We start from the raw sequence: 12,444 nt of genomic DNA on the forward strand, positions 1-12,444 counted from the left end.
AACCTAAGCTAGGTTAATTATGGTGGCAATTGAAGTTCAATCCTATACCGTGCAGACTTAACTCTAGTGTGAGCATATTCAACTCTAAATTGCAGTATATCAGAGACAAACTTCTGATTGGGAGCAGTTTCAAACTCAATAGACATTCAAATAAAAAGACACTCCAGTGAAAGGCACATTAAGATGTTTAAGTTATGGAGCATGTGGGATTCATCAAGCAACATAGGCAGTTGTAAATCAAGTCTTTGGTGAATGGGTTAAATACACAAAAGTGTTTTAGTGTGTGAGCAAGGCTTCCTAAGATCTTTTTTTAGCTTTAGCAACCTAAATGGAGGTTTTAAGGAAATAGCAAAGAGAAAATGAGGTTTTTAAAAATGACAACTACAAACTGTATTTATAATTTTTCACTCTATTGGTGAGCAAGCTTTAAAAAGAAATGATATTTAGCACTAGGAACACATTTTAATACATCGATCTAAAATGAATGAGGAAGATGGCAAGAAAGAAATGAGACCAGCAGTTTGAAGAACTTTTTAAAAGAATTACCCTTTTGTTCTTGTTTCTATTGTAGATTTTATCATCTGGTATTATATGTGAATTTTCCGATAGATTATCCAATCCCCCGCTTTACCTTCAGTTCCCAGCACTGAGCCTTGCAACAAAATAGGAGTTTGCTGAATGTGCAATGAACTAGGTGGACACATACTGAAAATTTAAACACTCATTTATATAGGACTTTATTTCTAAAGACTGTGAATTTCCAGGAATGAAAATATATTTTGGGGTTGCCCAATGGGCCCTGTGAATAATGTTTAAAAGGGTTGGCCTGGGGATGAGGGAACAGTTAAAATCTTCCTTTTGTGGCTCCTCTCCCTTCTCAATCACCCTTCTCCCTGCTCTAGGCACCACCACCATCAAATTTCATCAAGTCCAAAGAACAATAAAGTGATTCAGACTAGCTAATAAGCATTTGAGGATGTGTAAACTAAAGCCCGGATGGCCAAATCCAGCCACTGCCTACTTTTGCAAATAAAGCTTTATTGGAACACAATGCTGCACATTCCTATATATGCATGACTGCACATACAGCAGCTGCTTTTGAGCCACAATGGCAGAGCTGAGTACTTCCAACAGAGACTGTATAACCTGCAAAGCCTTAAATATTTCACTATGTGAACTTTTACAGTAAAATTTGCCAACACCTGAAACAGGTTGTCCCTGTATCAGCTGGCTCTTGGTTATCTTCTATTTTTCCAACACGGACTAGTCCAAGCCCTGTTGAGATATCCTTATTGCCCAAGTTTCAGTAAAAGCTGCCTCTGTTTTCAGAACCCGCAGTGTATAGCCTGGAATGCAGAGCCTGCACTTTTGAAGCATAAACACTTTGTCTCAATATAATTTTAGTACTTCTGGAGCTCCCTAGGAAATGAAAAACACCAAGAAGCTCCTCTGACCAAACTCAGCTCTTATTAAGAACACATACCTTTCCAAGTGGCCTATCCTTGCTGACCTAAACTATGAACAATAACATTATGGGGAAGCCAAACCTTTAAAAGAAACTTAAGAGAAAATTATTTTGCTTGCTTTGGTCCTTTATATAAAATAGTCTATTACCCACAAAGAACCATAGTAAATTATGAAAACCCAATTCTACTTAAAAGTTTGATGAAATGAATTAATCTGGAAGCTGACATCTGCATGGAGATGACAGCATAAAGATTTTAAATTCTCTATAGATTTACCATCCTCTGTATTTAAAAGTGGTTGGAGAGTCACCTTACTTGAATTTTGAAAATATTTTGGTTTTTTTCATTTCCAAAATAAATGACAATATTTGGAATAACCAAATAAATTTGCATTAGCGATATCAATGTCTATAGAATCAAGTATTATGTAATTTTTTCAGAACTTCATCTTTTTTAAAGTTGAGTAAGTATCCATCCAAGCACACCTGCCTACTTGGAGGAAAAGGAAAAGAATTTTAATCTTACATTTGAGGATGAGTAGAAAGAGTTTTTTAGTTTGACATCTTAAGGAGAGAGGAGAGAAATCAGCGCAGTGGAGGCATCTCTTAGAAGCAACTTTTTCTTCCAGGCTTACTAATGACTCAATGACACCCTGATTGGCAACTGGGTACCTCACAGAGAGAATTTAAGCTTAAAAGCTGGAAAAATCCTGATACTTATTAAGCACCATGACCCAGGCACTGCTCAACAAGCTCCACCCATTTTACCCAGCTCAACTCACTTGATCCTCATAATGCTTATCTCTAAATCTGAAAGTAGTTTAAACAGTCTGTGATTTGCAGAACAAGAATTTGAATTTTGATGCCTTAACTTCCAAACTCTTTTCAATGTGTGATGAGAGTCATTTTGAAAAACTGAATATCTCAAAATGCTGTCCCTAAGGAGATAAGAGTATGAGCAGCCATAGTTTCAGGCTGATGGCAATGTGTATGCAAGAGAAGCTCTCTTCAGCACATTAAAGTTTGTCTTGGAAAATGAAAAAACTGCCTGACTTGGCAATTTAAAAGAAATCATAAGGAGCTTCATTGATATCAATGAATAGTTTAAAAAACATTACCGTTTTTTCACCTAGCCTTGCGCTTGATAGTCTAGCAATTCTGATATACTTACTGTAGATAATGTGCTTGATCGAAGTAGCCAAGCAATAGGAGGAGAAGCAGAACAGGTGAGAATGGCCAGGAGGGGAAGAAATGAATGCAGGTGGACAGGACGAAGCAGATTTTGAAGGCAGAATGTTTTCTGGGCTTTATAGTTATTTATTTATTTTTCCTCACAGGTCTTTTTGGAGGCTTTGATAGATCAGTTCAGTTAGAAGTCACAGGGAAAGAGTTTTTCAGTAGGGATTTTGTTCATAATTATCTCTTCTTTTGCCCAGGTGTAGGTCTCCCACAGTTGGGTTATGTCTATTCACCCCAAATTCTACTCTCCAAAGCTAATACAGGGATCTCAGTTCTGGGAAGCTCTAATCTCCCATAATCACCAAAATAATGTAAAAATAAAGACAGAGTGAACCTAATAAGCTTTATTAACCCTATGGTACAGGCAAAAAATAGGTTGGTTCCTATTTCAAAGACCATTTAACATTTCAGAACTGCCCAAAACGTCATAAATCACCCATGACCCTTGCTGAGGTCTCCAAATCCCCCAAGTTCCAACCCCATAACATCACTCCCACTCCTTGATATTGTGTGTGCATGAGGTTGGTGGTGTGGAAGATAGGCCCCACATCCATGTGGTTGTGGGAATTTCTTTTCTGCATTTTCTCTCATTTTTGCGTCAACCTCAGCAATCCACAGTCTTTCCCTTTTGGACTGCACAAGCTTCCCCATGTACATCTTTTCCCTCTTCACAGAGCCATTCCTTGAGTTCTCAACGTCCACCATTCAAAATAGACACATAAGGATGATATTTGCATTTTACCCAAAAAAACACTTTGGTTGTCTTTCAGTAACACAATGACTCCCTGTCATAAAGAAAATATTTAATAAAAGAAAAGCAGGGGATTTTGTTCAAACAGTTTTTTTTTCTAGATTATGGAGGATCCTGGTGGTGGTAGGGATAAGAGGTACAATTTAAGAACAAAAAAATCACAGTTCTCAGTGGATAGTAGGCCTTTTGATTTTATCTGTAGTATCGATCAGCTTAAAATTTTTTTATTGAGAAATCTTCACACATATACTCTCTATACATGATGCACAATCTGGCTCACAATATCATCTCACAGTTGTATATTCATCACCATGATCATTTTTTAGAACACTTGCATCACCCCAGAAAAAGAAATAAAAAGAAAAATCTCATACCTACCATACACCTTACCCCTCCTTCTCATTAACCACTAGTGTTTCCATCTACGCAATTTATTTTACTCTCCCCCCATTGTTTATCTATTTGTTTTTATCCATATTTTTTACTCATCTGTCCATACCGTGGATATAAGGAGCATCAGACACAAGGTTCTCACAATCATACAGTCACACTGAAAAGTTATATCTTCATACTATTGTCTTCAAGAATCTAGGCTACTGGAACACACTCAACAGTTTCAGGTGCTTCCCTCCAGCCACTCCAATACACCATAAACTAAAAAGGGTTATCGATATAGTGCATAAGAATAACCTCCAGAATAACCTCTCAACTCTGTTTGAAATCTCTCAGACACTGAAACTTTATTTTGTCTCATTTCTCTCTTCCCCCTTTTGGTCAAGAAGGCTTTCTCTATAAAATACCTACTTTATAGATTTTAAGGATTAAGGGAGGTAATACATGTACAAGTGTTTTGTATAGAGTACTAGCTACTGTTAGACGTTATTACCCAGAAAACAATTTTCAAAAGATGTGATGATACTGTTTTGTTATTTTTAATAGAGCTGGGAACCATATTTTAAAATTTTAACGGCTGAATTTCAATAACACAGTATTACAAATCCCTGCTTTACCTAGTTTTTACCTAGTTTTGTGTGTATAAAAATATATTTAAAATCCATAATGCTAAATAAACTGTAATCCTAAAAATTTATGTTTAGTAGTTTTACTTGTTGAAATGTAATAGCAAATAATTTCTTATAAAAGGCAATAAAGTAGTGCTATTTACTCACGGTGTTTCTAAATTTTCTATTTGTCTTCTTAAATAATATATCAGATGTGGAAAGATATGCGTTTGTCCCAACTGCACCCCCCAATGCTCAGTGCAACATATGGCACTGAATCAGATTACACTCTGTATATGACACAGAAAACACTCACATATCCACGAACAAGAGAATCCAAGTTTGCTGTTCAGTACACACTGGATTTTTGTTGCTGTGCTTTCTGGCTAAGAAAATTAAAATCCTGAAGGTGAACAAAATTTTCCAAAGAAATATTTTAATTCATTTCAATAGATTTCAAAGTTACAGACATAGATACATTATGTGTGGTTTTTGCCTGTTTACTAACAGGTAAAGTTAGTACCTGCCAGAAAAACCTGTAGAGATGCACTATTGAAATGCATTTGTATTGTCACTATTAGAGACTAGAAATGATTTTACAGTCTGATTAGAAATGGGCCATTATCATAAAATCATTAGCATTCCCCAAGAGGTCTGCACATAATTTATTAACGTACACTGTTACAACTATCAAACTGAAAGGCTAAATATGCTTTATTCATCGATCTTGTGTTAGTTTGCAAGCTACCAGAATGTGATATACCAGACCTGGAATGGCTTTTATAAGGGGAATTTAATAAATTATCAATTTACGGTTCTAAGCCTGTGGAAATGTCCGAACTAAGGCAAACACTTTCTAGTCCTTGGTCCTTAATGGCTCAGTTCAGGCATAAATAGTAAGGAGAGAGACCCTGCGATGCAATGTAGCTTTTCATTTCTACCCTGTGACTCCCAAGCACACCTTTAAGCCTACAGCATCAGCACATAGAGAAAGAGATGCCCCTACCTTAGCCTTCAGAGAATAATGGCAAATGACAGACCATAAAATTATCTGGAAGAGGTCAGATGATAGCCCAAAAGACTAGGCAGTCCTCATGGGGGCAAAGGTGGGATCTCTTTCTTCTTGGTTTGGAGAAATTGTTGGAGTCTGGGATCAATCAGGAGGTGGGGATGTTCTCTTAGTTGCAAAAGAAAGAATTTAGATGAATTATTTAACATTTTAGGAAATTTTTGTTCAGGAATTAATTCCATCCGTCATGACTATCCTTGTAAAAGGAAACACAGTGCCATTTGCTTCATATGTTTTATTTTCAGTATACCATAGCTTAGAAATTTGGTTCTACTAATATCAACACATGTAAGGTCAAGAGAGTGAGATGTGCAAATGATTGGCACAGGCTCTAAATAACGCTGCGGGAGGAAGGAAGTGAAAGTATCATTTGTTTCCCATGATCGCTGGGGGGTCACACCTGCAGCTTGGAAAATAAGAATTTAGTTCAAAAGTCAGAATAACTTCTCTTCTCACACCCACAATTCCTTTTATCAGAAATATTTCACTGAGCATTAAACAGCACAAATCCAAATGATAAAGTGCAGGCCAGTGCACAGGCCTGGTAATTGAATCCATCTTGCGTGTGAGTGCAGACATACAAGGACATAGTACACACACACACACATACAATTATTAGAAAAAAAAAAGTCTTCCACATTTCACTATCCTGCAAACTAGAGCATTTTACAGAGGTATGCATCTTTTAAAATAACACTGTGGTGCACATGCATACATTCTTTTCCTGATCAATACAGCAAGTCAGATTTATTTCAAAAGAAAGGGGAGAGGAAAAAAAAAAAAACTTACACCAATGGGTTTATTTGAAAAGGAAGAAAATTAGAGTTATGCTGACAACAGCAGATATCTAGTTATAATTCACTTCCCTAATGCTGATTAATATATTCATGAGCAGGTCAAATGTATTGCCAAAGGAAAAATGCAACCGTTAATACTTCAACAGCTACTGGTTTCAGTTGTGCTTCTCAATCAGGCAAAATGTTCTTTCCCCAGTTCCTGACACTATTTATTTTGCTTCCTGCCAGTCTTGTAAATCATTCATCTTGTGTGTCATTTCCTCATAAATACTTCCTGGTGCTTGATTGCTTCGCCTATGTGGCATTTGATTTCAAACTGTCATTTTACTTTTATAAACATTTAGAACTTCCTAGGCACAAGTAGAATGCCCTAAGGCATAGGAAAATGAAGCTGTAATTAGATCAGCAAATACATTTTACAGCATACCTAGCTTTCTATGTTTACCAGAAATCTCTCTCTGTGCATATAAGTTTGCATTCCTAATTCTAGGTACAGAAAGTAAATGAACATCTGGGAACTCCAGCAAAGAGGCCCTGGTAGCAACATGTTTAATTTATTATTATTGCAAAAGAGCAGTTTTTCCAGGATTAGTGAAATAAGAAATATATAATATATATATAAGGAGCTCCACCCACCCCACAAAAAAAGGGGATTGGGGAGTTGGGGAGGAAGAGAAAAGCAGAAAACAAAAGAGAAAACAGAAGTAATATCAGTTACCACATGATTTTTGTAGTAAACAATAGAATATGACGTGCAATAGTGCAATTTTCCTTTGCTAGTCCAGCAATGCAAGTCTTAATAGGATGTCCATTGATCTTACGCTTACATTTCAGGATTTAGTTGTGTGCTTGCCGAGAGTTAGAGTTCCTGCCAGACTTCTGACTTTGAGTGGATTCACTATGGCTAGAATCACTTTTACTCAATCCAAGATGACGGAGCTTCAAGTCCCAGCGCTGTGAAATTTAAAACAGAAAATGCTCACATGCAGATATCACCAGGTCCATCACTTCTATATTATCCTAACAGCTGAGTAAGCTGCAAAGTCAGATCTCTAAAGCATCTCACTACTTTTCCTAAAGTATAAACCCATATCCTGGGGAAGCAACCAAATCAATGCCATATGAACATAGTTCTCTGATGTTGAAAAGCAGTAAGTAAAGTTGGCCATCCAGAAAATAGTTTGGTAATATCCTCACATCAAATGAACATAGAAATCACTTGAAGGGCTTGTTAAACTGCAGATTATGATTCAGTAGGCCCCAATTGGGATGGGGCCCAAGATTTTAACTCCTAACAAGCTCTCAGGTCATGCTAATGTTGCTGGTCCAGGGGCCACACTTTGAGTACAAGGAGCTAACAGCAAATTTCCTGAGTTCAAATCCTACCACCACCATTTCTCATGCAAAGTTTCTTGAACTTACTAGTTCTCATTTTCATCATTCCTCACATTTGACTTAATAAAAGAACTACTTATAAGACTATTCTGAAGAATAACTGATGAAAAATGTGCAAAGTATTTATATATAAAAATATTGGTTGTTATTATTTTTCTCTTATTGAAAGCAACAGTTCTTTTTTCACTTTTGCACACTTGCCTCCACAATTTTAAATTTATTTTTTATCACAATCACACAGTGTGATTCTCAATTCCCCACAGTAGTCCAAATCTTTTGACTTAGGTAAACAATTTGCATGGCAAAAAAAATTAAAAGAAAAGTCTTAAAAAAATTTTTTTTATCTACCCAGGGAGAGAAACAGCAGTTGAAAAGGGCAACTCATTAAGAAAAAAAAAAGTGCCCCCCCCCCCATAAAACATAAAATTTTCTTATATCCTTAAATTGAGCGGAAAACTAAATCAAGGGTGCCAATAATGCTGGTCTAAATAGATTTTTCCTCCCAAGCTCTTTAGCCCTACATACCTGGATCTGAAATTAAAATTGTGTTACTGGCTTCTTTCTTCCTTTAAGCATGTTTAAATCCAGACTGAGAAAAATAAATGATCTCATAATAACTTTGTGGTTTCCCTTTAGTGAGCAACGGGAAATATGTTCCTCTTAACTAAGAAACAGGACAGATGAGCCATGTGCCCTAGGTCTTTACATGATGTTATTGCTTGGGTTTGGTACCAAAAGAGGAGCAGCAAGTGTTAGGATGCTTTGTAGCAGGGATGTTGAAAGCTCTTCCTATTGGTACGAGAATTTAGGACAAACTTCTGTTCTGCATTTGCAAACAGAAAACCTAGTTAAAACAGACAGTAGAGATGCCAACGTATTGAAGAAGAGCCACTTGTGCTTTAATAAACATTAAACTTTTTTATTGAAGAGAGATACAAACAGAATTCTCACTAGTCTGAACCTGAAATAGAGATCACTTTTGACAAATATCCTGGGGAGGAGTGAGGGGTGGAAGGAGGGACTGTGCTGCAGTGTGGTTTTCTCAATGCAAAATAATGCCGTCCACATTTTTGTAGGTCACTTAAACCCAAATGTGTCTCCTGTGTCAAGTGCCAGATGTGTAAGATAAACTGCCCAAGGGTGTTTAACTTACCCTGCAAATGTTTCCCAAGCCTTCCAACTCCCAGAAGGAAGAGGATGTATTATGTTTGGTACAGTTCCCATTCCCCCGCTCACACACAGCCTTTTAGATTCTTTGCTCCTCGGCATATTTCCCTGCATTCTTTTCTTTGAAACAGATTTGCAGTAAGTGCAGTAAGAAATGAGAACTTCTATAATAAAATAAGTTACTATGTGATCTTTTAAAATATATCAACTCCAGAATCTAAGAGTTTAAAAAATAAAGCTACATCACTGCTCTAAGAAGCCAATTTGGTCAGATCTCTTGATTATGTATGAATGTGGCTGCACCTTGTACATAGAGGAATTGGTATATATGCATTAAGACAGACCTGGGTAGTTTCCAGTCATTTATTCTGCTCTTCTTTGACTCACAGAACTGCAATTTTGTTCAAGGAAGCAGTGTGCCTGCCTAAAAGACTACAATTTCCAGCTTCACTTGCATCTAGGCATGGACATGAGATCCAGTCTTACCCAATGAGATTAAAGCAAATTAAGTTACTAATAGGTCTCCTGGGAACCTCTCCCCTTTCCTTCTACCTGAAGTACAGGTGTGCTGCTGGAGGTAGAACAGCCATTTTGTGACTTCTAGGTCAACATGAATATCTGAGCAATACTCTTAGAATGGAAAGAAAAAGCTCGGTCCTATGGCAACACGGAGCCATTCTACTAGCACTAGACTAACTACCTCTAAATTTCTCATTGTGAGATATCAGGCAACTGTACTTTGGTCTCTGGTACACATTTAGAGAAACTTGTTCCGTAAATGAAATAAACACCAAAGACAAGCTCAATCCTTCTTAAATACAGAGATGCATGCATGCATAGATGGATTAGGTCTTCGTATTTCCCGTGTAGTTGAGAGTAACTATCTCATTTAAATGATAGCTGGATTTCTACTTTCTTTCTTTGTGCATTACTTTGAGCATAAAATATAAGTTTACCTTAACTTTTTTGCCAAGTCGATCCTTCCATTTCTCAGCTATAGAACCTTCCACCAAGAGTAATCTGTATATTGTAAAGAAACAACCATTTTTGAAACATTGAAACACACTACTAAAAAATACTAGGAATCAGTGCTAAGGCACATCTGTTCATTCTAGAAAGGGTCAGCAATGTTCTAAATCTAATTCTTAACCTTTTGGGAGTCACAGACAACTTTTAGAATCAATGAAAGTTATGGTTCCTCTCCCCAGAAAAACATACACCCATAAAATGAACACATACAATTTTGTATCCAATATATGAAATTGAGACATCCAACTCAAACCCATCTAAAAGGCAGAATGATCCCACGGTAAGTTTACCCCAAGGTTCTTCTCTAGAAGAGAATGCCATCAGGGTAGGAAAAGCAGAGACTTTTCTGAATCCTTAAGGAGTGATTTACCTAGAGCGTTCCTCATCTTCATAGCCCATGATGATATATTCCTCATTCACACTGAGTGGAGGGCACAGGCAGCCAGAGCTGGTGTAAAGGTTGATGGTTTCCCTCGGAATGTTTACCAGAGAAGCCTTGAGAATCTCCTTCACCTCGACTACTGCAGTCACGTCGTGGCACTTTGTCTTTACTTCTTTAACTTTAGCCCGAATGACTGGGATAAAAGACAATTAAGCTGATATGGCAATCTGATACACAATAGATGCCCCATTTTTCAAAAGACAAGCAGGCTTCTTACTGTTGATTCTTATCCACTTGATGCTCAATGAGTGGGGAGGGGAGGGGAAGTCACCCAGATATATTTGCCTGACACTGTAGTAAGTGACATACTAAACAACACCCTTGCCTTGCTCTCTTAAAGCTCAGCCCTCGTCCCCTTTCACTTTGTGTGTGTGTGTGTTTGTGAATAAGGGTGCATGCAATTCACTGTGAGAAATTCATTTAGACAATCAAAAGCTGAGTGAATAAAATTTTCCTTCAAAATTTCATTTTGTTTTCAGGCAGTTCCGTCTAGCCTCTCCATTACATCTTGAATAACAAGGTAATATCTACTTAACGCGTAAGAAAATGTAGAGCTGTGTTCCAGTAGCCATGTTTCTTGATGAGGATTGTATAATGATATAACTTTCACAATGTGACTGTGTGATTGTGAAAACCTTATGTCTGATGCTCCTTTTATCTACCTTGTCAACAGACGAGTAGAACATATGGAATAAAAATAAATAATAGGGGGAACAAATGTTAAAATAAATTTATAGTTTGAAATACTAGTGATCAATGAAAGGGAGGGGTAAGGGGTATGGTATGTATAAATTTTTTTTGTTTTCATTTTATTTCTTTTTCTGAATAGATGCAAATGTTCCAAGAAATGATTATGATGATGAAAATGCAACTATGTGATGATATTGTGAATTACTGATTATATATGTAGAACGGAATGATCAAAATAGGAATGTTTGCATTTGCTTTGTGGTTTTTGGTATTTAAAAAAATAAAATAAAATTTTTTTTAAATTTCATTTTGTGTGTATATATATTACTGCCAACAAGAATTTAAGCTACATTAATTTCACTATATGTGAAGACCTAGTACTCAAATATGCTTTGTTTCCTCATCAGCATTCTTCTATCAGATCTGTTAAGATATTTACTAAAGAATTTGGCAGGGGTAGGGGTGTTCTTACTGTTACAAAGTTGTGCTGTCTTATACTGTTTCCAAAATAAATGATTCTATGATCCTTTTCATCTTTGTCACCTCGATTCATTGTTCAGATATCAGTTCCTTCTACCTTTGTTTCAGTATAGATTACTTTTTACACTTCCTTTAATTAAACTGCATTTTCATTTTGAAGGAAAACTGTCACCACCAGACTTTGTTTCCTCAATCTGCTTGAAGTCAGGTGCACCAACACTCCATCCCTTCACTGCTATGGAGTATATTCTAACGTATCAATTATATTAATCTACTTCTTTCTGTGGATATACTGGGGGCCTGATTTATCCAAGAGTTGGTTTCACTTCTCAGTCTAAACAAAAACTACCTTAAGAAAAATCACTCAGTTGCAAAGTCAAGTTATTTGACTCAGAATCTGGAGAACACAGTTCTACTTCTCTTACATGTTTGTCTCCTTGGAAGAGCCAAATTCTTTAGATTCCTACTTCTGGTAGATGAGCTTTTCTAAACCAATAAATTAAGAGAGTATGAAAAAGTCTAGGAAGAAGTAAAACTGTCAAGTAGGAAGAGCTACCTTCATTGTTCTAATTCAATATATATGGTGGTTATACAGAGGTAAATACAATTTACCCAGACGGGTCCACTTTTTGAAAGCCTCTTAGGTACATATATCTGCACACCATTTTCAACATTTTAAGGGTTTTTGGACTTGGAAAATGTAATCCATGAAAATATAAGGCCAGTTAACAAACTATTCCCCCATCCATACTCCAACTCCATCAGACATTTATTCAATAACATTCTACCAGTTCAGCATGCATACAAGAGAAATTGTCACTAATTAATTCTAAAAACTTGAAGACAAAATCTTATTTTTGCTTCTTAGGTACTGCAATCTTCAGAGGGTCAGTTGTCTGAAGTATGAGAGCTTGTAGCA

General features: G+C 36.6%; 1 protein-coding gene across 1 annotated transcript in view; it reads right to left on the minus strand.

Moving 5' to 3' along the window:
• Window positions 1–4,533: 4,533 nt before the first annotated feature.
• FRZB (frizzled related protein) overlaps window positions 4,534–12,444 on the minus strand; it is a 47,286-nt gene continuing 39,375 nt past the window's right edge. Inside the window, exons 4-6 of the mRNA XM_077151976.1 lie at window positions 10,284–10,488; window positions 9,841–9,904; window positions 4,534–7,276 (exon numbers count right to left, since the gene is read on the minus strand). Of these exons, the coding sequence (XP_077008091.1) occupies window positions 7,160–7,276; window positions 9,841–9,904; window positions 10,284–10,488 (386 nt within the window). The 3' untranslated portion in view covers window positions 4,534–7,159. The remainder of the gene's footprint in view (window positions 7,277–9,840; window positions 9,905–10,283; window positions 10,489–12,444) is intronic.

This window comes from Tamandua tetradactyla, chromosome 3, assembly GCF_023851605.1.
Source record: "Tamandua tetradactyla isolate mTamTet1 chromosome 3, mTamTet1.pri, whole genome shotgun sequence".
In the NCBI taxonomy this organism is placed as follows: Eukaryota; Metazoa; Chordata; class Mammalia; order Pilosa; family Myrmecophagidae; genus Tamandua; species Tamandua tetradactyla.